This window comes from Pezoporus occidentalis, unplaced genomic scaffold (assembly GCF_034315485.1).
Source record: "Pezoporus occidentalis ecotype Australia unplaced genomic scaffold, CSIRO_AGI_Poc_V1 ctg102, whole genome shotgun sequence".
NCBI lineage: Eukaryota > Metazoa > Chordata > Aves > Psittaciformes > Psittacidae > Pezoporus > Pezoporus occidentalis.
The window spans coordinates 701,979-728,503 of NW_026912801.1; the positions used below are offsets into that span (position 1 = coordinate 701,979).

A 26,525-nucleotide genomic window follows, 5' to 3' on the forward strand; every position below is an offset into this window, starting at 1 on the left:
CAGCTATTAACTGGAACAACCTTTTTTATTATAGCATCATTAATACATTTTACCTGGCAGCAGTTATCTGCTCCTTGTACCCACCCCAGGATTCAAAAGGCAGCAAAGCTCCCACCGGAATCAGTTTTGCTCAGCCTAAAGCAACATCTTCAGGTAAAACACACACATGGGGCTCTTCTCAACTTTCTACAGCCCTGACCAGGCGCACAGCATCTTCCAGTGGCCATCCGAGTTCCACACAGCGTGAACAGCACACACAGCATCGAGTTCCGACCACGGACCTCATCCCTGGGCCAGGCGTCGCCATTAGGATAACACAGATGGGATCCTAAGGACACAAATGCTTCCTGAAACAAGACCTCACGTTCAAGTACTCCAAACGACCAAATACTGATGAAGCTTTAGTTTGAGTGTCAATTGGTTGTGAAGGGGAGGCTGGAGAATCGTGTTCGTGTGCACTATGGCTTGAGACTCCAGTGTCTGTACTGGTCTCACCCTCTTATTCTGAAGCTGGGAAATGAAGCTTGCATGGGAAGGCCAGGCAAAATACTCAGGCCTTGCATGTGCTCTTCAAGCATGAGGAGACTCACCCACATGCACCACTGAAACAACATGATTCTGCATGAACTGGCGAGGCTGAATGTAATAGCACCTCAAGGAGCCTCTGCCCTTGCTCAGAGCAAACACCACGCGCTCTGTCACGGTACCACCATGTTTGCTGAAATGGGTGCTTTGGCCAGCAGATGAGGGGCAGGTTTTGATGCATGGAGGACCCGTCTTCACTGCCAGCACTTGGCTGATACCTAACCCAAACAGAGACAGGAGCCACTGCAGGAGAAGGCAGGAAAGGGAAGCTCCGGGTCTCTTGGTCAACAACAGGTAAGGAGAACAACACTCAGAGAAGGAGCCCTACAGGGAAGACAAAAGGTGGGAGGAGGAGTAGACTAATGAGCATAAACCCCATGGACACTAAGGACAGGGGAAGGTGGAGATGCGAGGGGCACCCAACCTGTACCTTTAACAACATGGAAGATGGAATGAGACCAAACTTTGTCATTAATTTGCCAGGGAACAGGTGTAAAAACCACCAGGAATGTGCTTCAGGCCAATCTAGTGCTTTTCTTGTCTGCTTTAACACTGTTACTGAGTCGTATTACACAATAATAGCATGTTGGTTTAAGGTGATTTTCCCAACATTTAGAATACTGTGGTTTTAAGGAACATCTTCCTCTTGATCTTCTAAACTGAGAATACCAGAGGGAAATCTGCTGCTCTCTTGAAGTCAGCGGGAAGTTTGCTTGCATAAGGAGAACTGGTTGGGACATCATTTCACAGCTTGTACAAAGTTCTCCAGCATGTTAGAGCTCATCTTTTTCATTATTCTTCTTCAGGAAAGAAGCAAGGATATTGAGGCTTTTCTGCAGCTCCTCCTTTTTCCCATCACTCATTTTGTTCTTCTCGATCAGTTTGGTGATTCGGACCACTTCATTAGCAGCAAACTCTTCTCCCTGCTCCAGTATCTTGCTCATGATTTTCAAGTATTGCTCAGCTGACTTCTTCTCGCTTTCTTTTGCCTTTTCTAAGCTCTCCTGCCCCTTTTTGAGGAGGGACTGGCGCTCTGACTTCTCAGTGGTGCTCACAAACTTGCTGGCCAGCATGTCGTACTCCTTCAGGCAGCCTGGCATCCCCAGGTAGATGCCGTTACTCTTCAGCCAGCGCTGAATAGCTCCGGCCTTGATTTGGCCACTGTAAGGTAAGGGATTGTCAAAGTCACCATCCTGGAACAAGTGAAAAATAGGGAACTTCTCCTTATCCAGCTTGTACTTTTCTCCCAGCTCAGTGTTCAGTTTATCACCATAATCTGCCATGGGAAAACGAAACACAGAAAAGCAGAGTGTGTTAATCAAAAGGAAAAGTTAAATCAGGATTCTCTTCTACACAGATAAATATTTATCTCCAGGTTCAACATGTCCTAATGACCTTTTTGCTAAGAAATGCCACACACTGAAACAAAATCACTTCTGCAAGGCAAGCCATCAATAGGTTTTCCAAATACAAGATTCTAATGGTGCTTTGCTGTGACTTTGATATCATAAGACACTGGTAGGACCTCTGTGTACAAACACCATCCTTCTTATAGGAATTAATAGTCATTTTTCAACTTGTGTTGCTCTATCCATTGATATTATTTGATTTTACAGTTAAACAGACTTTTTTCCTGATCTGTGTGCAGACAGCATACTCTTACACATTTTAGTTCTGACAGTATGCCAAGTTACAAGATGTTTGCTCATCTTATATAAATTACATTTATTTTTGAGGACAGAAAACATAACTTAAGAGATTTCAACTATGTTACTTAGCTAAATACATGTGTGTTGAGAAATGTCAGTGGGTGTGGGTGAAACCTCCAGTCTGACAGTTCCTAGAGCTTAAATTCTTCATTCTCCCTACAAAGCAAGAGTGAGAAAGGTGATAGTGATCCGATCCTCACTCTTTTTCTCTTAAAGCCAACTGCAAGAACTGAAGTTACACTAGCCACAGTGCACTAAGGACTTTCTTTGCTTCACCAGCAATAGAGGGATGAATTAACCAGATTACATATGCTTTGCTTGACCAGGCTTGTGGCTAAAGCATGATTCTTGCAAAGTCTCTTCCCTGGAAATAGACAGAAAGGTTTCTCTCAGCAAAGACAGAAAAACACAAAGGCAGGAAGTGCTAGGCATGAGGAGGAGGGCATCCAGTTTAGCGGCGTGGGCTGACTTGCTCCATTAAGCAGCCGGAAGGAGATCAGCAGCACACCCACACAAGTGGCAGGAGGCAGAGCTCAGCCACCAGGCAGAGCAGGGACCAGGCCTCTTGTTTCACACTGTCAGGATTACCTCGGAGCCTGTTTCCACCAGAAATCACAGTGTTCTTTCCCCCACACCAACCCACACTGTGCTGAACAGCCCAGAGTTCCTCACCTGATATTCCCACTTCAGCCACCAGAAGATCCCCACTGGAGCCTGAGCTCTCTGCCAGCTTTTTAAACTCATCCTGTTTCTCGCCATAAGGATATTGAGTGTCAAACTTCACAAGGACAAACTTATGCTTTGGAATTACCTAAAGAAAAGCAAAGCACAAAACTTTAGCATTTGGGGTTTGAGCAATCCACAAGACATATAAAGCTGCTGTCACTTGTCCTCCTGTGCAGCGAGGAGCTGCAGAGGAAGAATGGAAATTTGCTAATTATGGCTTTTCAAAACTGACTCACTGCAGTGTGGAGGAAAGACTGAGCTTCGGCTCTATGTGCTCCTACACCAGATGACATAGATGGTGCGTGGTAGGTTTGGGGGATCTGATAAGGTCTTTAATCACACATGATTTCCTTACTGTAAAGCTGATTAGCACCTTGAAGGGAAGTCAGCTCAACAGTTTCCAGGGGGACATTAAGAGGAGAGAGGCTGAACCCAAAGGCATTCTGAGGTGTCCCAGCATGAGAGCTGCAGCTCTTGGGGGGCACAGTGAGGGAATGGAGGTGCTGCTGGTGCTGATCTGGTTCCATCAACAGAGAATTCCTCTTTTAATTCATTTCTCTTCACTCATCCTGTTGCTTTTGAATTTTGCTCTGCCCAGATGATGTCCTTTCAAATGAGCTCAGAAGTGGAATCTGTGCCTGCTTTGGGATGTTTTTTGTCCTGCCTTGCAAAATCTTTTGTCTAACAAACAGGGTCCGATTGCAACACTGTCCCCACCTCCAAAGTGTGCTACAAGCACTGCTCAGGCATAGGCAGAGCAGCTGACTGCAACAGTGAACAGGATCCTTCAGTCCTGGGCCTGCTGCTCACTGTATTTGCCATCCTGGTAAGGGGTGAATGTGGCAGGTATCACACTTTGATATTTCTGCTGGTCTCTGCAGGTCCCTCTTGCAGTGTTCTGCCAATCACTTCAAATTGTTGCAGAAAAGCTGGAAGCTCCTAAAGGTTCATGAATTGTATCATAGAATGGTTTGGGTTGGAAGGGACCTTAAAGCTCATCTTCCTGCACAGGGATCAACTTCTCCCTGATGTCTAATCTTAATCTCCCCTGTCAGATTAAAGCCATTCCCCCTTGTCATTCTCAACCTGTCTCCAGAGCAGAGCGCTCCAGCCTCTAGACTCACTCGCATGTGACACGAAACACTTGCCCATGCCCGAGCAGCCAGGCCGGCCACACGCAGCCTCTTCATCTCTCCCGGTGCAGCACATGCTGCAACGCCACCACACCAGGATTCCTGGTCTCAGGTGTCTGCCTCATGCTGGCCTGCGACACCGTAGATCAAAATCCCGCCGTGCTCCGGCAAGACCCCTTCATTTCAGTGCACAAAAACCTGCGAGACTCCAGTGTGGCAGCAGCCTGTTGCTTTGTTTCACGAACAGGAGTAAAACCGGCCCGGGCAATGAGCGCTCACGGCCCGGGCACGGTCCTGCCCCGGCTCCACCAGAGCAGGACCGCCGGGCGGCGGCTGTCCGCTCGCAGGCAGGGCGCGGGGGCCCACACCGGCGCTGGGCCGCGGAGCCGCCGGCCGGGCCGGTTCCGCTCGCCCCGGGCCGCAGCGCTGCCCAGCTCCACTTGGACCGCACTGATTGGCTGTCCGCCGCGGCTACCGCTCCCCTATTGGCTGTGGCGCGGCGCGCCCGCCGCCCCGGCCATTCCGCGGGCCCCGCGCCGGTAGCGGCACCAACGGGGGAGGGGGGGGGGGGGCGGCTCCGCGGCCCGCTCCGCTCCCCGGCCCGCTCCCGGCCGGCGGGGCTGGACCCCCTGCTGCTTTGAGCCAGGGGTGCACATGGCCTCTGCGCCCCGGGGCCGGCCTCCTAGCCGTCCTCCCCCTCCCCTCCCCAGCGCTCCGGCAGACCCTGCAGCGCCCGCCGGGCGGGCCTGTACCTTGTAGAAGGTGATGGAGTCGAGAGGCACGGAGCCCTTGGTGTGCAGCGCGCTGCCGCCGGGCAGCGCCAGGCCGAGCAGGCAGAGGAGCAGGGAGCCGGCGGCGGCCGCCGCAGCCATGGCGGAGAGCGGAGGGAGCGGGGCTGCTGGGGACACGTGACCGCGCTGAGCCCGGCGCCGCCGGGGGCTTGCCCCGCCCAGCGGCCGACCGGGGCAACCGGGTACGCGGGTATCGGGCGGCTTCCAGCTGCAAAACAGGAGCGATGGAGGCAGGAGCGGGGGCAGAAGGGAGGAGCTGGCTCTGCAGGAGCCTGCAGCGCTTGGGGCCATACAGGAAGAGGAGAGAGCAGCGCGGGTGTCTGTATTGATTCACGGCAGCAGGGCACCCGCTGCATGGCATGGCCGCAGCCCTCTCAAGCCCATGTTACCGTTCTAGTAGAGATTTCTGTTGCACCGCCCCCCTTACCTTCCTTACAACTCAAAGCTAGGCTGAAGTGCAAGCAAGCACTGCCCAAAACCGGAGGAGCACATCAACATGATCACCTGTCAAAGGACACACCGGAGCTCCAGCCTCTGCAAACATCATTCTGCAGCCAGTCCGCGGGTAAAAAGCAACGGGCGTATTTCCCCTTTCTCTCCTCCCTCGCTGTAGGCAACTTGATTTTTTGCTTGCCCAGCCCGGGATTATCTAGCTTCAGCACAAAGCCACAAAACACAAGTGAGCACGTCAGTAATTGCCAGACCATGCAGACAGGAAAATGAAAGAGGCATCAATACTGATTTGTAACGAAACTGACTTTTATATAAATTATAAACCCATCCAGTTTAAAGCAGATCAGTTGCAGTTGTGTCACTTAAGTCCGTAGAAGGCTGAGGCAAACATATCTCCTACACTCATAAATTAACAATGAATAATCCAGGAAGAGAAAGGTCAGGTAAGGCTGCAGATACAACAACAAGAAGAAAAAAAAACCCTCTAAGGTTACTAGCAGTTAAAGTCACGATTATCAATGATTGCAAAATATAAATGCAATTTTTGAACAGTTAAAAAGTACAAAAATGATGGGCAACACAAACAGGCATTGTAGGGTTTGTCCCGTGTGTAGACAAAGCAGAACAGGAGACTTCTGACCTTTATCTACATCATACACAGATTTTAAGCAGTTGAGGAAATCAGTAAAAGGATCGTAGCTCATGATCCCAGTAGTATAAAAGCAGTATTTTTCAGTCTGTAAACAGTAGTCTTGGTAGCTTCTTCTAGGTATGGTTTCAATTTATCACCTCCCCCCCCAAAAGAATAAAACCAGAAACACACAAAAACAAGTCCCAAGAGTGGAAAAGGGGGAGCAGCAGCAATGGGTTACAGCTTCAATTTCTTATCCTATCCCTGTGGGACATATTCTGGAGGGGAAATGCTCTTCTGTAAGAAATATATAATATATTTAACTGTACACAATACATAGGGGGAGAGAAAGTCTCCCACAACCAAGCCCCAGTCAGTCAGTATGGAGTCATTATTGTACACCATTTCCTCCTATGGAGAAACTACAGCTTGTAAAGAGATGGCATCTGGGTTTATAAAACACCACGTAATCAAAAACCTATTTTTTTGACAAGCTGATTGTTTGCCAGTATCTGGAACAGGGAACAGGGCAGTAGCCAACACTGTGACAGTGAGTACTGCCCCTGAGCTGGCACAGGGCTGGCTGATCTGTGCCACAGGAAGCAAGAGCCAGCCATGGATCCATCTCCACTCAGCCTCTGCTTCAGATGACACACGTTCCCCCCGTTCTAGCAGTTTCAATTCTGCTTTTAAGGGAGCTGATGCAGAAACCCTTTTTAAAAAGCAAGTTCTGCTTTCAGGCACATGGCAGGGTTTTAAAAGCCTGTTTATATTAACCTTACACTCGACCTATTTTCACCCTTGCTTACTGACACAACTGGTTGAGTTCAACCTGTTGTAGCAGCAGTGGAAAGAAACTCCAGCATGACCCAGGCCTCTGGATGAGAGCGCTGCATCCACTTTGCATTCAATGCTGGTATTTGAAGCACTGCCATGGGAGAGGGACGGAAGGGGGCACCATCAGTCTCCTGGAAGGAGAAGGGGCAGAGGATGGATTTCTGGCTCAGTGCTTCTCTCTGAACTGCATCAGCTCAGGAACAGGACTGTTTTCACTTACCCTACACATTTGAAAGCATCAACTTCAGTAATCAATCTTGCTTTAATTTAAGAAGCATACTCTTCTGTCTTTCAAAAAAGGTATTTCTATACAACATGTAAGAGTTCACTTGGTTCTTTTTCTCTTTTTCTTTTTTCCTTCTTCCCAAGGAAAAGTATTACTATAAAACAGACTTAATACATTTTGGTATTCCTCCAGCCCAGAGCACTTACCAGACATTGCAGTTAAACCAACCGGACATCTACTACAATTCTAACAGCCTGCAGACATTCTTCTTTCCCTTTCAGGATGGGGAAAAGCAAAACTAAACCCAGCAAGAGCAGCTCTGTCAAATTAGTTTTTTTTTTCTTTTTTTTTATACAGGGGATTTATTTAAAAAAATACTCTCCTCAACATTCTAACATCACTAATAAAACAGAGAGAGATGACAAAGGCAGGATTGTCAGCTCTTAAAACTTTAAATATAGACCTCAGATACTAGCTGCTTTAAAACAGAAATGAGGAATCTGTAAAGTCTGACCTGCCCCTGTATTGCAGGTTCACATAATCTCCTTTTTGCCTACAATTTAGGCTGCATTACTCCTTTAAAACGAAGAAAACCCCTGGCAGAAATGCAGATGCAGTGGGAGCAGATGATGCGACTGCACTTTCTAACAGAACACCTAATGAGCAAGTACTCAAATCATCAAAGATCAACTGCAAAAAGCAAGCAAACAGTTACAGAAAGTATTCTCAGCCTCATACCACAGCGGAAGCAAAAGTTACCTCTGCCAACTTAAACCCAATTCAGTTGCTATTAAAATATTGACGTCTTAAAGTTTCAGTAATCTAAATACACTTTGTAAAAGTCATGATGATTGCCTTGACATCGAACCGACATGGAACCAGGCCACAGCGTCAGACTTCACTGCAGCCATTATATACAAGGTCTCTGGTTTTGTCTTGGTTGCTGAAACACCAATTCACATCTCTCTCTCAAGCTTAGTGGCCAGGTTCGCTCCTCAGCAGGTTTGCAGTTACTCCAAACATGGAAACAACCCACGTACACACCACCACTGCCACCTCTCCCCTCCAGCAGCTCTCTCCTTAGAGGAACCTGCCTGCCACCGGGCCCGGCTCACTCCCACCCTTGCTGGCTGGCTGTACACTGAGAGTGTTCCTCCAGCACAGCCTCACCTCCCCTGTGGGATCACCACACTGAATTCATTCAGTAGGACCCAGTGGCTTGAGGACACAATTGCTCCAAAACAGGCTCATTTCACTGGAGGTGGCCGAATGCATCTACAAATTCTGCATTTCTAAGGCAAAGACCATACAAAAATTATAAACACTGTATGGTGATGAAAATACAACTCCTTTGAGATATATGCTTTACACTGGATTTCTATTGCTGCTTCTAAAGACCATCTCCAGTTGTTTCTAGAGATTGGAAGGGAAGAAAGTGAATTTTCTCCTGTTGCAATATGCTTATGAACATGTATAAAAAGTGGTCAAACCCCCATAAGGGTCCCTGCTTCTCATTTATGTACAATAATTTAAATCACCTCAATACATCTGTAATACCTAAAAAAAACTGATTTATGATTTGAAGTCCTTCATGCATTATGAGGAAGTTCTGGATTAAAGTGATGGTATATTGGATGTTGCTTCTGTCTGGGACTCTGGTGTCACCCCCCTGTGGAGTCTGTCAAGGATGCAGTTCTCAAATCTTTAGTTTTTTAATGGTATCGAGTCTCTTTTTCAGCAGCTCTCCAATTTCCTGAACTGAGTGATGGTAACTGCTCTGCACTTTCCCTTGCACAGTCTTTGTAAACTTTTTTTCTTCCTGCAAAAGGCAAAAGAGAAATTGTTCACCCCACAGCAACTGCTTAAATCCTCCCTTTACCTTTCCCCCACCATCTCAAGTGCTAACAAATTCATGAAGCCCACAGTGTAAGTTTACAAAGGGAATGTCGTCGGCACAGAATAAGCAGCACGAGCTCAGCAGTAGTAACTCCTGCAAATACTGGTGCTGCCCAGACAGGGGTGGTAACACATTAACATTTCTTCCTAACTGCTGAAAACATCCTTGTGCAAAATATTTGTGGCTGACACACAGAGAGCAAACCCTGAGGCTAAAGCATGTAACAGCCATAAGCACTGCTCCATCAAGGGGTGACCTGATGCCAGGATGTCTTCTGCAGACACAGATAATGCCTGGGAGCCACCACCCAAGTAAACCAACCCCATGTCAGAAAACCTAACACCAGTGGCAGGGTTCAACTGGCCCATCACCAGCATCACCACAATTTAATCCTAATATCTGAATCTGAGGACTTCTTCAAAAGCATGTTTTAGCTCTAAACACACAGAGCTTCAAACCCAGCTTCAAATCTGAGCAGAGCTACAGACACTGTGTTCATCAGGATTTACTGTCACAATGTCAAACACCAGGACAAATGTTCTGAGCAAACACAGGAGAAGCTGCAGACTCCCCTAGATGCTTCTGCTCAAATCCACATGCTAAGTCATTTCTTCCACATCTGCCTCGTGCAGTAGCGTGGTGCCAATCAAAGGGAAGAAGAGGAATTTGCTGAGTCAGTGAGGAACCAGGGAAATTAGAGACAGATGATTAAAGTGTGTTATCTTTAAAGTGAATCTTGACTTTAAAGTGAAGATTCTTTGATGGCATTAAGAAAACATACCACATAGTTTTTATTCATATTTGCATTAAATACAGGAAGGCATTTCTCTGCTTTCTATCAGTTTTTGCAGTTTCTTTTATATATGTGTGTGTGTGTATATATAAATATATATATATCTGAGATACTTCTACATCAGCCTCATACAGCAATAAGGGACATTTTAAATCCTGTGCTATGAAATAAACAGGCCAATTCAAGTGAAAAAGATACCAGCTGGCTAACGCAGGTTCTGTGGGCAGATGTGCAGCTCTGAAACAGATGGGTGTAGCATTTAAATCCTTCCCAATTCAAAGCCTCCAGATCTCCCTTCTAGACAAACCCAAACACCAGTGCCCTGCACGCTGAATTTCCCATTTGAGATAAATATCCCGGAGACCTGGTTTTGTGTTCTCCCACCCCACAAACCAACGCTGGCAAGGACACAATTCCCCTCTCAAACATTTCACCTGGAATCTGCAATCCTGCTTTGAGAAGGAACAATGACTCCTCACTCCCCCATGTATCAGATGATGCCTATTCCACCACTGTGCTACGCTGCACCTTGTATCTCCACCTGCCCTTCCAGAGCACCATCAACAAAACCCCAATTCTATGCTTTCCATCACTTTGAGGCTTTTTAGCTGAACTCTGTCACTATTTCAAAGATATTTTTAGTGTCTCACCCACTGTTTTAAACAAATACATTCCTAGTAAACATCAAACTGTTAGAAAGTATCATTAAGAGTTAAACTTTGCGATAGGCAAGTTATCTGACTGCCATGGCTTAAAAACTCCCAAGCTTTCTCGTTAAGCCCGTGTTTCACATGTCTAAATGCAGCATGAGGTTTGTCATATGTAGCACCTATCACTCCTGCCTTTGGTTTTCCCTATATAGCTAAGGGCAGGGGAGGAGCTGCCACTTGTTCTTCCATAAAGATCAAGAAATTGTTTCCAGGGAAGTGACTAATCTGCAGTAGGTGAATCTCAAATGCTTCCGGAAATGTTATTTGCAGCCATTCTGCTAAAACACAGATAACAGAATAACTCATATCCCAGAGAACAAAATAATGTTAAAGTTTTAAGTTTTTCTTCACTATTATACAACACAAAATGAAAGGATTTTAGAATCCCCGTGTTTAGACCTCGTTTTCTGAGATCATTCTGTACAGTGAGCTGGAGCTGATCAGATGGGACAAAGTCACTGTGTCACCATGAAAACAAATCCTAACTCGGCACTCTAAACCTCAGCTTTCCAGCAGTCCGTCCCTAACCTCTGGTTAAGAGCAATTAATTCAATCATAACAGTTTTTTTATTATTTTTCCTCTCTTTTCTTCCTTCCAGTAAATCATTTTCGTGAAAAACAGCTTTCAACAAAGCCACCCCGTAAGCGTGTACATACAGGTCATTATCAGTCACACACAAACACCACCACAAGCTCTTACCTGTAAAAGCAGAGTGTCCTTGAGGGACAGCTCTTCAAGTTTTAGTGCAGCCAGAATGATTTCAAGCCCTTTGATGTGATCTATAACATTGGAAGTTAACGTCTGTAGCTCAGTAATGTAATCCAGGAAATGTGTAAATACAGGTGGCTATAAAAACAAATACACATCTTTAGTTTATAAACATGTATTAATGCCCATTCCAATGATGATTCTATATGACAACTTTATCATTCTACTCCTTCCCCCAGTGCTAAGCTATAACCCACCTACCCAGACAAGTTTACTATACTGCGTTCAAGGCAGGAAGGCCTCTGATGCTCTAAACTCTGCTTCCTATTAAAAAGCATCTCTGACATCAGAGACGTGGCACATCACCATTTAAAAGAGAAAAGGAGTTACAGAAATGAGTAATTTCTCTCAGCAGCCTCCACAAGGCAAAGTTTATGGAAAACACTTTATTAACATTGTTATCTGTCCTGATTTTCTTTCAGTATAGCTATGCCATTGGATTGGGGTGGGGGAGAACAGAAAGGAAGACGGTCTCTACCATGGCTAAACTGCTTTCTTTTTTTTTCTTCTTCTTTTTCTGCAGGTTGGATTTAAAAGGTCGGAGGACACTGTCACAGTAACTCGATACCCACAGGGTGATGGAGATCGTCTGGAAGAAAGGTACAAATGTTACACGCTGCATTTACAACCTCATTTCAATGCTCCTACTGGTAGGACATGCAACAAAACCCTCTGCTTTCATGAGTGACTGAGATCAAAGAAATTTCACTGTGTTTTAGTCCCAACATTTCTCCCCTAAAGCATTCCAAAGGAAAAAATACCTCAACAAAGAAGACCAGGTTTTCTAACAGGCTTGGGTGAGTTTTCAAGGTGCCATCTCTGACTTCAATCAAATCACCTTTACATTTATTGAACAAGTCTGAAGAGGAAAAAAAAGCAATATTAAGAACACACAGATCAACCTGAGTGCGTTTTCTGCACAAAAAGTATCTCAGTGTAGTGTGCAAAGCTGTTAGAGGACTGACCACTAAGCAGTTAATGATAAATTCAGCCAAAGCCTCTCAGGAAGGTCCAGCTCTCAAGTTTTCTCTGAATTATATTTCATTACAAACAGTATCTCCACACCATTTATTAGCACACCTGGATCAAGTACCAGGGGGGGACATCAGCTGTTAAGCCTAGGTTGCAGGGTAAGCAAAATGATAGGACATATTCTGTGGCATGCAACAGCTTGGTGACCAGTCAAGCCAAGGGGATTCTCAGCCTTGTTCTCAAGTATCATTCAAAGGGGTGTGCAGCTGCATCAACACACACACTCCATCATATAACTGCAGCACACTCAGCAGCACATCCTCAGAGCACAATGAAGCACTACCTTAGCTACCAGTGGTTATTCTCAAGTTACCATTTACCTGTCAGTCGTTCTACTAAAGACTTGAAACTATTCCCTATCCTCTCCTGGATTTCTGCTGAATCTTCTGGGAAAAGAAAAAGAAAAAGTTATAAGCTACAAGTCTGTATTTTCTGCTTCCAGAAAACCAGGAGGCATTTAAATATAGTGTTAGCAGTCAAAAGCAAATGCAACTGCTTTCACAGAGGATCCAGTATTACACCAACATGTATGTACTGTACAAAAATGAAGACTTGCATAAACATTAAATCAAGGCACCATCTCCCAGGCAACTTAGTGTCAGTCAAAAAATTAACAGTCTGGGTCCACATCATCCAGTGCCTGGCAGTGTTCAAACTAAACAGAGACATGTCTCGCTTGCTCCCTCCCACCATACACCATGACAATCTGGTTCAGCCCTTCAAACACTTACCTAAGCCATTGGTATCTAGTTCATAAATATCACTAACAAGATAAAACAAGCTAGTCTGGCACTGACAGCTGCCATTGCTGAAGAAGCCAGCCATTCGGGTAGGAGGAGGGCCAAGGACAGGATACTAGGCAAGAAGCAAAGAAAAAGATAAAGGTGTTGCAGCTTTTCCTTATCCAGAACACAGTGTTTTGTCTCTGGCACATCTCTCAGTCAGATTCATACACTACAAACTCAAGGTCACTTAAGTGCATTCTGCAGCCTGCTGGACGTTACAAGATGCATTCAGTTTCTCTGCTTGCATTCACGTTCACTTAATATTTGGGGATAGCTTTTTCCTTAACGGGTACCTGAATATTTTGTTCTAGAAACTTCTTCCCTGAATCCACTGCCGCTTCCAGCTGCTGGAGCAGGGATCGGATTGTATCAATCTTGGATGAGACGCCGTTCTCTGCAGTCTTTTCAGAGTTCTTTGGTTGAATAGTGTGACTAAGAGTTGGGAGTCCGCTTACTAGCCTTAAAGTTAAAGACCGGATTCGCAACCACATGGTTTCTTCCTCCAGTGAGAGTTTCTTATGTTCTTCAGAAATGTTCCTAGAGAAAGGCACCAAATGTTTTCAGGCAAATGCTTCAACTGTGCAAAGCAGCTAGCTTCACTCAGGCACAAAAGCCTTCCCAAAGTTATTTAACATTGTATGAAGAAGAAAGAGTGGGCAGAAATTCAGAGAACTGTATTAATATGTCAAAAGGCAGCACTGCTGGAAATGATGAGTGATGCTTGGTAAGTGTGCAGGTAGCCAGCCCAGGGAACATTCCAATACAGCAGCTCCCCTCAAAGGATTTTCTTTGCCATGTGTAAGGAAAAGGTGTGACTCTAGAGCTGAGGGTGTTTCTACTCACCTGTCTTTTGGATCCCAGTTAAACAAGACTGTCAGGTCTCTGTTGTCACGCAGATCTTTCCAAGGAATGTCATCCTCCTCTGGGCTCAGGCTCATGGACTTTATACTTTCTTCTAAACTGGTTGATCTGCACGTAAGAACAAGAGACATGAGATCAGACATTGGATCACTGGAAACAGCTCACTAGCAGAGCACATTCTCTACACTGTTCAACTCTTCTGATGTCAGAAGTGTTACACATACATGGTACGAGCAAGGACACCAAAGGGGAGAGCAAAGTAGATGCAGAAAGAGGCAGCACACAGGTTTCTACCCTTCGAGCTGCAAGTGCAACTCACTAAGTCCCACTTGGCCAGTGATCTACTTAGGCACAAATCTCCCAGTTTTTCCAGGTTCAAGGTGCTGCACTTACATGTTCGCTTCAAGTAAGAGGTCCAAGAGCATCCTCTCTGTGCGAACTTGTGCGAAGTGAAGGGAAGAGTTCAGCCTGTTTCGAAACGCAATGAACTCCGGGATCTTCTCAAACGCACCGTACTTGTAGGCTTGAATGATATATTCTGAGGTCTGGAAGAGAACACACATTGTCCCTGTATTAGTGACTTGCATACATCCAAAACAACCAGAGTTCAACAAGGCCACTGCCAAGAAACTGCATTTCTGTGGTTGTCATTACCCCAGAGGCACAGAATCTGGCACTTCTGCTTGTCCAAGTCACCCCAGCAGTTTTGCTATTTTGAGAACACCCAAATACTCTACCAGGCAGGTGGTTTAACAACCAGACCAGCACTAAGGTACATCACATTGCTATCACCACTGAGACCGATAAATGCTTAGAGGGGAGAGATGATTTTGGAAGGCTTTTTTTTCCTCTCTCTCTCTCTGCGTTATTCAGATGATTAAATCATTCTTTCATTGTGAGAAGTACTTCCAGGCAAAATAAATACACCCCAGATTTTCTAGCACTGACCTGCATGTGCATCACGTTACCACAACATAGATTAAAAAGAACTACTCACACATTTGGTTTTTTGTTTCTCTTTTTTATTAAGATTTTTCAGTACAGCATCACAAGGTAACATCACGCAGTGTGTACGCATTACAATACAACCTAAACACCAAAGGAAACTGTCAGGGTCCATGGGACAGTTTGCTTCCCCTCTGATGAACTGCAGCAACACAAGGCACACAGCTAGTATTTCACATCAGCCCAGTGATGTGAAGCAGACAAGCACTAGGTTTTAATGGAACTTTCTCCCTGTAGAGACAGAGTGAACTATTCATGCTCCCAATCAAGACAGACAGCTGCATTTCTTACATCAGAATTACTCCACAACTGAGAAATTCTGGCAAGTATTTCCTTCTGAGCAAGACTATGAAATGCACTGAGAAGCACAAAAAAAGGCCTTTGCTCAACTCAACTTTATATAGTATTAAGAGACCCAACCTATCTGGAAGGCTCTGAGACACCAGAAGCTAGCACTCACAGATGAAAGCCACCTTTTTTCCTTCCCTCCAAAATCAGGAATGGCCTTTAGGTCTGCTCTATCTTTTTCTTTCCCCTAAGAAATTTGGTCATTTGCACTGTATGGAAAAAATATGCCAAATAGTCAGCAACGTACCCTGTGATAAACAGCCTTGCAGAGTTCATTGTCAGGCTGAGGGCTGCGCTATGGGTGCTAAGTCAACTGCATCCACGTGGTTTTTAAATCCCCATGGGACACGTTGGTGCTCTGTGTGCCTGCAGTATCTGGAGAAATTAAAGACGGACGGACACAAGAAAATTAGAGAGATTACTTGTGATTCTGCATAGTTAAAGGAGGACTATCTCGAGAAAGAGAAAGTTGCCTTTTTAGTTTTGCTTAAATATAGCAATACTGCCTTCTCTCTCCTCCCTGTCCTTGGCATCCTCTCCCAGAGCAGAAATACTGTCAGGACTGCACAGCATCCTAGATGGCTGTTACTCATGGGACCTACTCTTAAACAGGATTCACTTCAGGCTGTGAAGTTCAGCAAGTCAGAAGGAAAACTGATTTCTCCAAAGCAAACAGTCTGAATCAGGAGCTGTATTTTTATGCCAGAGCACTTGGTTTATACCCCACACTTCCTGTTGTAGGCAGAGTCCCACGCACAGTGTGCTGCAGGACATGTTCTCTATGCTGCAGCAGACATTTCAGCTACCTCCAGCATCAGCCTCAAGGGGAGCAGGCAGTATCTCAAATGATGTCAAAAGGTAACTTCTGAAGGACAGTCTTCCTTTAACACTGCAGTTAGATGCTATTATGGGACTCAAATGGGAAACTGCTATCAGGACCCTCAGTACAAAGGGGCAACCCCAGTAGAACCACAGCAGCACAGAAACTGGTAGCAGATTCTGACCTGGTGATACGTGGGACGTGTTTTATGGTAAAGAACCCCTTTTTCATCTCCACTCTTGTCATATCACCATCCTTGGTGAACAGTACCTTGAACTAAGCCCTCCACTTCCTGCAATTTGCACCTTACAGTGAGCTTAGAGGACACTCGGTATTTGCTAGTTAGTACAGGTTTTGATGCATTTCCCAATTAAAATGATCTTAAGGTGATACTGGAAGCGTCCAAAACACAAGAGATTTGGCTACCCTGGTCTTTTGGTTGTAATACTCTGTCTCCAAGATGAAACATGATGCGAGCCTATTCCAGTCACATCCTTATCTTGCAGCATGAAGTACATAATGCCGATTGCACCCCTTTGCAGTTTCAACCTTTAAAGCTGTAGTAGTGAGGCAGGTCAAACCCCTCAGGATTTCTAGAACACAAATTGAGCAGCAATTTCCTGGCAACAGCACTTGGAACGTGGCTGTCTTCATCTGTGTGCAGATGTCGAGCTACTGGAAACAACCAGCTCTTCTCTGCTACAAGCACCATCATTATTCATGCCAAAGGGAATACCCTTCTTCCAAGGTAACCACACCTGACATTACTTCAGCTTGCTTTCCAGGAAAAGATGATTTCTTGATGCTTTACAGCGCAGTGTTCCCAAGAAGACAAATCACATCCAGTAGTTTTTTTGGTTCCACTTCTTCCATATGGCACCCAGCAGTCATGCATTTCATTCTGGCAGTAGGTTCCAGATATGCTTTTCATTAATATCCACCAAATAACTTTTAAAAAAGGGGGGTAAAAAGAAAACCCAACAAATATAAAGCCACCACTACTGCAACAGACACGTAGGAGAAAGCTGCCTGGATCCAGGGCTTCACGATAGCACCCAGGAATCCAAAGACTCTCAGCAAGTAGAATGAGCACTTAAAACAATGAGCAAATGAGGAATGCAGACAAGAGTGAGTTTCCATTGTACAATCCACGTGCTCTTCCTGCTCACTATAGTAAAATTTGTCAGACACAGGTAACAGCATCTACCTTCCAGGCACAGACAAATGGCAGCTGGTATCTTGTACATAGGAATAATGTGGACTGCCAACATAGCAAGGGTACTTTTCCTGAGGGATTACTGTGTCAGCATCTTTGACATCTCTACTACTCAGTACAGACAAGTCCTGTGTTTCTATTTATTGCTGGGATAGTGGGACAGCAAGCTGTATGGCTGCAAAGCCTTAAGAGCAACTTTGCTTGTGGCTGACAGGCAGAGTTACAACTGGATTGCACCTTTAGGTCTTACAAAGTAAAGAAAAAGTCATTTTCTTCACCTACCTCTCAATAGCATTCAAACTGTAAAATATAAACATAGAGGATCTAGACCCACTTCTCAGAATGGAACTGCCTTGCAAGTTTTAGGGAGATTGTCTGACATGCATATACTTCCCTGCCACAATTCTGGACTATTTCTGTTCCTATCTGCTCAATTAATTTCCACCAAGCCTCAAAAATGTGTTGTTCTCCTACCTAGCCCATTTTTCATGGATTCCATGGGAATTCTGAAACAGAATCGATATTTTCCCTATGAATGGATCAGGATGTACAGAGTGTAGTTCCCAAATAAGATTACTGACAAGTCCAGTTACTAATCAGCAAGCTGAAGCAGGAGAGATGCCAGGGCTCAGTGTGCATTTTAGGAAGCACCCCATCTCTTTAGAGGAATTCAGCTACTCTCCACTATCTCTTCCATTCCAGTGCTAAGACTCTCATTCAAGACAACTTGCTTTTCATTCACATCACTTTTAGGGGTGAACTGAATAAAACAGGTAGTTCCCACTAGCTCAAGGCCAGGTTTTGCAGTTCAATCCTATCACTTCAAAATAACGCAGTTAGTCATGGGCTCTGCTCTGCCTTCAGTGAAGCTCAGACTTCCAGACTGTTTTCCCCCTCTGAAATCCTCCCACCTTGTTCCTCCTGCTTTCCCTGCCTTTTAAAAGGCATGTGCATTCCCCACTATCCCTGTGTGCCCAAGACGGCCATCACTAGAACATGCAGCTTCAGTGACTGAAACATAAAGGATTCATACGTATGCCACAACCACCTTCACCCACTATCCCTGGCTGCTGTATGCCTTTTCAAAGAGCTGTAACACCAGGACTTATTTGCCACATGACATTTCACTTCAATTATTGCATAAAATCACAATCCATTCATTTAAAAGTCATCAGATCTGGGTTTTTTTTGTGAGGAGTATTAAGACTGGCTTTTAGAAATAGCAAGCTAAAGCGAAGCCCCATGTAACAGTAAGTTACAAATCCTTGTAACAAGAAACACAAGTTGAGGCAACCTTTACTACAAAGTTGCACATATATTATTCCTCTTTGTTATCTTGTTACCAACCACTACATTTCTGTAAGCCCTTACATGAGGCTTCTGTAAGGCATCTTGACACACTGCTCTGCTAAAGGACACAGGTTTCTTTCAACTTACATCTTTCTGGTTGGAGTGGAAAAACCTGAGTGCAAAATTGCAGGATTGGGATGCAGCAGCGTAGTGGCCCAGTGCCTCTGCATAGCGCGTCAGAAGGTAGCTGCAACACAACACAGCACAAGTCAAACACCAGCGCACACAGCCCTGGGGAAACCTGAACTTCAAACACAGCTCTGCAGAGCCCAGCTTTAATGCACAGTCCGGAGATGTAACAGAGATATTAACGCTCAGGTTAAAATTCAGGCTTTGAAAACCAGTATGTGGGGGTTCAGAGTTCCTCCACCCGCCTTAAATGTGCAAGAGCTTGACGTAGATACCCACACCACACTAAGCAAGGCAAGGCCATTTCATGTGTTTGCTTTCACTAGCATCCCCAAGCTCTGCTGAGCAGTAACACAAGCCGGAACACCAAGCTATGACTGGCACTGAGACATAAATTTCACAAGCTTCTTTCATATACCCCCTAGTTAATACTCTGAAAACCCAAACCCGATCAGAACCACACAGGAAAGATCCTCCACAAGAAGGGGAGTGTATACAGTAGATGTATCTCTCAAAATTCCAACACACTTTTACAGCACACTGTATGAAAATCTATGATGTGCTAACTTTGGGGAGCAAAGGAAACTGCAGATCTCAGGAGTGATCACTGGAGGGTCACCATCACCAATTATTCTCAGTATATACTACCCACCCGATGGTGTCGTGCTGTATGTGCTTCGCATCAAGGCTGGAATAGAGCTCTGCAACGGGTTCAAATGCACCAAGCCTGCAGTAGATTCGAATGAGCAGCAATTTAAACTGAGCATTAGAAGGACTATGAGATAACCCTTCTTCTAAAAGGGTCAGGCACTGCCACACAGCTGTCTCTTCACCTGGTGACAAAGACAAAACAGGAATGATGAGAGAGGCACTGAACAGAGCACCATTCACTTTGGCATTGAAGCTTCCTTACGTTACACTCCTCTCATAATGCATTTAAACATGCAGATGGCATTCATCAGCCACACTGCTGCCCTTGAACATAACACACTACAGCTGCTCTCAGAGGGAAAGGTGGAGGAATAACTTCACAGGGAATATCTAGCTCATATCTCTGCAGAGTACAGCCCTCACACATGAGCTCACTACATTAAGGGACCTTCTCTGATGAATCCTGGACTGTTCAGGATTTCTATCCTATACATACAGAGCACTCCTAAGCATCATGCAAGAGAGAAGCACAGAGCCAGGAACTCAACACTCCACTGGTAGCCTGCCAGGAACCTGACCATGGATTTACTCAGGTTAAAGACTAAATCTTGCTCAGGAAAGAAAAGCATAAATGAAAACTACATTGAAGGATGGGAATACAAACAGTGCCCATGGACAGCCACCACTGGAGACTGACTGTGGGACTGAGAGACTAACAGGCAAAGCAGACATGGAGTACAGGAGTACTCAACACAGGGCAACAGGTCCCAGCAGGAGGTCTAGAAGCAAGGGATCCAAAAGACAAAGTATGTCAGGGAGGGAAAGAAATGCTCTCAAAACACCTTCAATTCCAAAAAGGAGCTGTCAGCATAAGCTGTGCAAAGGCAGAGAAAACATTCCCTACATGGGAAACTCGGAACAAGCTTCTGAAGACAGCCAGCACTGAGCTACAGGAGTCAAGGCTCTGCCAGGGCTTATATGAATTAATCTGAATAATTAAATCCCTTTAGAGGTCAGTGAGATTCACATCAAACACCAATCTGATAGAGGGACTCCTGAAATACCTTGTATTGAGGGAAAAACCCACAAAACTACAGGCCTAAACAAGCCCTACCAGGTACACATTGGCCACGGGGGGACAGCCTCCCTGTCAACAGCCATCCAGGGTGGGATTAAGCAAGTCACACTTTTAGGAACATACCTTCCAGCCACAGGTCAAGCAGCAGGTGAACTGCAAGCAGGCAGTAATAGTCTGAGAACTGCAATTCAGTTTTCAAACAAGACTTCCCTAAAAAGAAAGAAGAAAGTTCCCCTTGAATTACTGACCGTGCTGTCAGGTGCTTCTCACACTGTCAGCGTTACCAAATGGCAGATAACCACAGTTTAACATATAAAATCCAGAGCTGTCTTAAAAACTTAGACAACTCTACACACATAATGCATTTGCTCATCACATGAGTGGACTTTGGGCCACTTCACATGTTGACATCTGCTGGAAGAAGAAAAGACACTCCTGTAGCTGCAAGATTTACAATATCCTTGGGGGTGTATTTGTCCTATGTACACCAATGGTTAAGGCTGGCTTTGCTTAAAGGCACAGGCAGCTTTGCATAGATACAAATGTACCCCCTGAACGACCCAGCAGTGTCTCATCTTTAAGACATGTGACTAGAAAGTAAAACAATTAAAGGAAAAAGATAATTCAGGTTGTCCCAAGGGTAGAATCATACAGGAGAAAGCAAAGCATTATCAAGCAGCACAACCAGTGCCACCAGCGTTTGTGCTGCTCCATCCCCATGAAAAAGCTCTGCAGTGAACGGCAACATCAGCTGCAAGCTTTTCCTCACCAAACTCCAGTCCATGGCGGTATCTCAACATCAACTCCTGCACCACAGCCAGCTTCTGCTTCTTCTCCATGGCGTGATAGATACCGAGCAACCTGGAGAGCTGCACCACACACAAGTGCTGCTGCAGGGCCTTGATGTCACTCGGCAGTGCGAGTTCACCCTCTGCTGCTGCTGATAGAGGGATTACTGCCAGCAACTGGCTGATGAACTGGAAGAGAAACACTGCTGGTGAGTCTGCAGGGCAGCTGGGCACCACTTCCTCCCTTAAATCAAGGTGGAACTGTCAGCATCAACCCCGCCATCACACTGAATTCATGGCTAAAGAGCTGGCTTCAATGCTTTTTATTTATATATAATTTGAAAGGTGCTGAGCACACAGTTCTGGCTGCATTCAGTAGCTTTTAGGGCATTTCATCAAACAGATGGAGGGGAAAAAATAAATCCCAGGCAACTATCCAATCCACTGACACACGAGGGAGTTCAAGCACCTGTTAACACTCTCAGTAATAACATATGCAATTAAAATAATGAGTTACTGAACGGCTTCCCAGCACACTTCCAGGGAATGGTGGGTTTCTATGAGCTGCTACATTTTCTCTCAGCTCTGAAGTTGTGCGCTGGCCCCAGTGAGGTCAGCTTTGATTCACGACTTCTGGTTTGAATTCACTTGTAGGAAAAGCAGCCTCTCCTTGTTTACAATGTTAATGGGAGGCAGGACAGTTCTCACAACACAGAGCCAGTGCTGGACATTGCCCTAAAATCCAACAGTGTTTACAGACTTCAAACTGAGTTAAAGCCAATGAATTCAGCTTTACTGAAACACAAGAACGGCATCGAACGGATGCCTGAAGAAAAAAGCATGACAAAAAAAGCTAGCTAGGAGGAGCACCAGGCACCATGCAACAAATTCCAGTTTTCCCCATAGCCTTTAACGTAGACTGTGCTGACAGATCTTTTCAGTTTGAGATTCTGCCAAGCTGAGCAAGGTCAAACAAATCACTGGGCCACATGCTCCAATTTATGCCTCTAGGAAATCAAGACTGATAGTCCAGAAATAATCACTGCAACATCTGGTGTGCCTAGTGGCCTTGCAAGATCCCCATATTCTCAGTATGACACAAGATGACATATTCACTAAATCAGCAGCAGGTTTAAGGCCAATCAGAACATTTTAGAGCATTTATTCAAAGTCATGGTTTTATGAGCACTGTGACAAAACTGCTGCCTCAGCTTTTAGGGATAATTTCCCTCTTTCCTCCAGGTTTAGGATTTGTATCTTGGAAAATTAGGATTAAATCTATTCAGTACTTCAGGACTACCTTGCAATGGCATCACCATTTCCAGAACTACAAGTTAAATGTCCTTCTGACCACATCTCTTGCCAGTGGGGTAAAACCACACCTTTTAACACAAAACAGCATCAGCAACCCATACATACAGGGACTACCATTCTCACTAGCAGTGAAAAGTATTCTAATAAACTAAGATAAACACCACCACTATCTACATTCCATTTCCATTTTATCAGCCGCCTCTGGCTGATCCAGGATTCTGTGTCCAGCCCTCCCCAGCTCTAGTAACTTCACATAATGGCTCAGAAAAACAATGGGGTGAGTGGCAGGATTCCCAATGACTGAAGTCACTCAAAGAGCTGCTCATGACTCTGCACAAATAGGCTTCTGCACAAAGAGGTTCTGGAAAAGCTGCCACAGGTCTCTGGGTCACCCCTTGATCAGTATCAAGGTGTCCACTCTTTAGCACTGCAGCAGAACCAAAACATCTCTGTGAGACCCTGTCTGCATGGATGAGGGAGCAGATTTTTCCCATTAAACATGTAACTTTAACGGGAAAAACAAGTGATGGATGGGATGGGAAAGAGGAGGATGTCTCTGTAAAACAAGTTACAGCACACAGCAAAGAGAACCCAGAGGGATGACCAGGATGGGCTTTCTGTAGTGTTACATTACTCCAGTTTGTAAGTTGTGATCTATAAACAAAAGGTGATGAGAGATTACTCATTTAAAATGAGTTTATCAGGCAGCTCATCAACTGAACTGCAATTCCTAGAGAGCTTTTCACTACAAGATATGAGAATTCAACCAAGACCACCCCAAAGCACCCTGACACCTTCGAAGGATAATAAAAAGGCCAAATGAATATGACATTAGGTCAGAGAACCTGCAGGATCAAACTCAGCTTTTAGTCTCCAGTAGAACTCCTTGGAATGAAATTGCTCAGTGTATTCAGATGTTCATTGTATTTTCTACATTGCAAAGAGTTCTCTGAATCTCAAAAGAAGGTAAAAAAATTGATGTTTCAGGTCTCTGAATATGAACCACAGGTACTTTAAGATAAAGGGATCACAGCACAAACAAGCACTGCAGTTCCTGCCACCACTTCTTTAGCTTTCCTTACCTTTGTGTATTGGCTGGATGGGAGGAGATCCACAAATACTTTGAGATCAGTAAAACAGCAGGGTTTGTCCCCAAATTTTCTGAAGTATTGGAACATTAGTTCTTCTGGATCTCCTAGGAAAAAGCCAGTTCACCTTTTTAATATGCTGTGTTAAAAGGTGAATCAGTAACATCACTGAACATGAGAAAACTCTGTTAATGCCTTTCCCCCCCCTCTTTGAGAGTACATAGTGATTAGATAAGAGAACTGCACTACTGCAGATTTTGAGAGGCTCAATGTCTTTGGTAACCAAGGACACACGAAAAGAAACCCCAAGAGCTTCATTCAAGCTACTCTGGCAGATAAGAGCTCAGCATAGCAGGCCTCTGCTTATCTAACAGCAACTTATTGCTGGATGGAAATACAAAAGGAAGTAGTAAGCAGCACAGATGTGGCTCTAATCACATTCTGTCCTTTACCAATTCCCTAAATGTGATTTTTTAATGCAGCGTTTTCAAAAAGGAAAACCTGGTGCTACTGCCAAAAAGTTGAACTGAAAAACTACCTTGAGACCACAGCGTGACAGCAGGGCTTTCTACAAAAGCAGTGCAGCAGGAATGAGCTTTTCATTGCCATATCAGTGACTGTGTGCTCTTTAGAAAAGCCCTTTAGAAAGGTCCCCTGCTTGCTTCTACAAGACCTGGAGTAGTTGGAAACTACCTGCCCTTCTTCAAAGCTCATCTTCTAATGCTTTCAAAACTCTACATACGAACAACAGCACATGCATTTCCGTAACAGAAATTGTATTTAACTCAGTGATTTAGCAAAGAGCTTGTTCTGAGTTTGTGTTCTCTCCAAAAGATCAATTCACCACCCACTTAAGTGGCTCTTACCTAGTTTATACTCATCATTACAACCTCTGTACCGCAAACGTCTGATCAGCTCCAGTTTAGCTAAATATGGTCCCCGAAGAGGCCGAGAGCTCTTAGATTCTTCTGTTATCCTCTCTTCTATGAATTTCACAGCTTGCTCTATAGAATAGTGTACCTCTCCTTCCAAAGAGCTGTGCAGGTAAAGAGACAAAAGGTTCTTTGATTTTCCCCACTGACAACACGTGTTCAGCACATTCCTCTTAAGGAAATCTGGCATGATGGATTCTTTAACTTATCACCAGGAAAGCAAGCACTGGAAGAGTTTTGTAGAGTACAAACCACTATTTAAACAGTGCTTTCCAATAAACTATTGCCAGTATCCAACACAGAGTAGGAAGGACACATCACTTAGGGTCTGATGTCAAGAAGTCATCCAAAAGACACAGACAGTGTGGTGCTGAATATATGAATGGAAACAATTCACTGTGGCACAAAGGGAAACCAAACCAACAGTAAAGCTGTCAACTTACTGCTCTTCTTCTGGTGGAGGTGTCCAGGATTCATCAATGAGTTGAAACACCGAATCAAAGTAAGTTATATAAAACTGCCAATCATCTGAGCTGAAACAAACATCAGGCACAGGACAAAGTTTAGGGAATTGCCAAAACAGTAACTCACTGCTAAAACTGCATTCCTTGCAAAAGCTGGATTTAAGGAATAGCCATATTCATAATAAGAAAAAACAACTGTAAAAGAACCATTTCTCCTCAAAAAGGTCTCGCATCTTATGAGCCATCTTCATCCTGAATTCTTGAAGCGTATTAAAGGAAGCAATTTCAACACAGAACTGAGGCTAGCTACAAACTCTCCTCTTAACATTCATATTCCAATCAGAGCACATTAATATCCCCAAAATGCTAAGGCAAAAATTTCTCTTCTGTGTTTAACTCACAACTAAATACAAAAAGCAAACAATGCATCTCTCTTGACAGTTCCAAGAGACAGATTCATTCATATCAGTATGCTCCTTCCCGATGCATCTGCTCAAAGCATTTCCCAGGATGAAGTCTGGCCAAGTGAGAGAAATGAGGTTCCAGAAAATTAAATGTAAATGCAGCTCTCTTCCTTTCCCACCATGAAAGACAGAGCTGCACCAGCAGTACAGACGTTAGAAACAAAGAGGTAAACACAGTTTGACTGCATTAACATGTTGCTAAAGTCAGCCTTCAAAAAGAAGCAACTGACCCTCCCTGTCACCACATCCTTTAACATTCCATCCTTCTGCAAACATTTGGAAATGCTTTGAGATCCTGCGATGTTCTCCCGGTTTAACCACCCTTTACAAACCCACTGAACAAGGCAATTCACAGCCAGGCAGGAATTTTTTCTCCCATGTTTTTGGAATAGAAATATAATCTCACTTTTTCAGCAGCAGCCTTCTCGACAGCGCGTTGCACTCTGGCCACCTACACAGCTTCTTGTACATTGCCATACACTTGTTCTCACGGCTTTGGAGCTCACTTGTCAGCTTCTCTACATTAAAAACAGAAGGGCAAGTTTGATTTAATCAATGCATTTCCTTCTCTACTTTCTGCAGAAAGCTTCTTATTATAGCCCAGGATGCAAATCTGTAAGTGTAAAAGAGAGGCCCTCAGAGGACAGAAAGGACAAATCTCCTATGGAAGCTTTTACATCCCAATTCCTTAAAACTGCAAGTGCATTTTAATCACCAGAAAACCCTCAAAAAGGTAAGATATTAGCAACCTCTTTGGAAGATGGCAGCTACAAACGAATATGCTATCAATCTACTACTGTTAAGCACACTGCTGCTAAGTTCATCAGCAAATAACACTTAGAATACCATAATCAGGTGGGTAAAACCAGCCTGCACAAGAGCACCTCCACAGTTTGCATCAATGTTTGAAACTGATGCCAAGAGTCAGGCTTCTTACAGC

At 44.6% G+C, this 26,525-nt stretch overlaps 2 protein-coding genes and 1 long non-coding RNA gene across 3 annotated transcripts in view; 1 reads left to right on the forward strand and 2 right to left on the reverse strand.

Moving 5' to 3' along the window:
• Positions 1 to 6: 6 nt before the first annotated feature.
• ERP29 (endoplasmic reticulum protein 29) lies at positions 7 to 5,093 on the reverse strand. The gene is made up of 3 exons (XM_062614881.1): positions 4,906 to 5,093; positions 2,967 to 3,105; positions 7 to 1,861 (listed from the first exon to the last, which is right to left on the reverse strand). Exons 1-3 carry the CDS (start codon positions 5,023 to 5,025, stop codon positions 1,359 to 1,361), a joined length of 762 nt encoding a protein of 253 aa, XP_062470865.1. The 5' UTR covers positions 5,026 to 5,093; the 3' UTR covers positions 7 to 1,358.
• Positions 5,094 to 7,108: 2,015 nt separating this feature from the next.
• Positions 7,109 to 26,525, reverse strand: part of NAA25 (N-alpha-acetyltransferase 25, NatB auxiliary subunit) — a 28,376-nt gene continuing 8,959 nt past the window's right edge. Inside the window, exons 8-24 of the mRNA XM_062614869.1 lie at positions 25,992 to 26,103; positions 25,101 to 25,190; positions 24,592 to 24,761; positions 23,720 to 23,832; positions 21,305 to 21,512; positions 20,659 to 20,745; positions 19,459 to 19,639; positions 18,765 to 18,864; positions 14,332 to 14,483; positions 13,921 to 14,046; positions 13,371 to 13,614; positions 13,024 to 13,147; positions 12,613 to 12,678; positions 12,022 to 12,119; positions 11,739 to 11,849; positions 11,192 to 11,338; positions 7,109 to 8,910 (exon numbers count right to left, since the gene is read on the reverse strand). Of these exons, the coding sequence (XP_062470853.1) occupies positions 8,788 to 8,910; positions 11,192 to 11,338; positions 11,739 to 11,849; positions 12,022 to 12,119; positions 12,613 to 12,678; positions 13,024 to 13,147; positions 13,371 to 13,614; positions 13,921 to 14,046; positions 14,332 to 14,483; positions 18,765 to 18,864; positions 19,459 to 19,639; positions 20,659 to 20,745; positions 21,305 to 21,512; positions 23,720 to 23,832; positions 24,592 to 24,761; positions 25,101 to 25,190; positions 25,992 to 26,103 (2,252 nt within the window). The 3' untranslated portion in view covers positions 7,109 to 8,787. The remainder of the gene's footprint in view (positions 8,911 to 11,191; positions 11,339 to 11,738; positions 11,850 to 12,021; positions 12,120 to 12,612; positions 12,679 to 13,023; positions 13,148 to 13,370; positions 13,615 to 13,920; positions 14,047 to 14,331; positions 14,484 to 18,764; positions 18,865 to 19,458; positions 19,640 to 20,658; positions 20,746 to 21,304; positions 21,513 to 23,719; positions 23,833 to 24,591; positions 24,762 to 25,100; positions 25,191 to 25,991; positions 26,104 to 26,525) is intronic.
• Positions 11,701 to 14,938, forward strand: LOC134161752 (uncharacterized). Its single transcript, XR_009964075.1, has 2 exons — positions 11,701 to 11,860; positions 14,312 to 14,938. It is a non-coding gene; the product is annotated as an uncharacterized LOC134161752 (long non-coding RNA).

What these genes read in the sequence shown, in the direction of transcription:
- ERP29 (XM_062614881.1), bottom strand. Translation starts at nt 5,025, where the DNA reads ATGGCTGCGGCGGCCGCCGCCGGCTCCCTGCTCCTCTGCCTGCTCGGC. An exon ending in ACTCCATCACCTTCTACAAG is followed by an intron (nt 3,106 to 4,905) that starts GTACAGGCCCGC and finishes GCTTTTCTTTAG; the next exon opens with GTAATTCCAAAGCATAAGTT. An exon ending in GGCTGAAGTGGGAATATCAG is followed by an intron (nt 1,862 to 2,966) that starts GTGAGGAACTCT and finishes TTCCCATGGCAG; the next exon opens with ATTATGGTGATAAACTGAAC.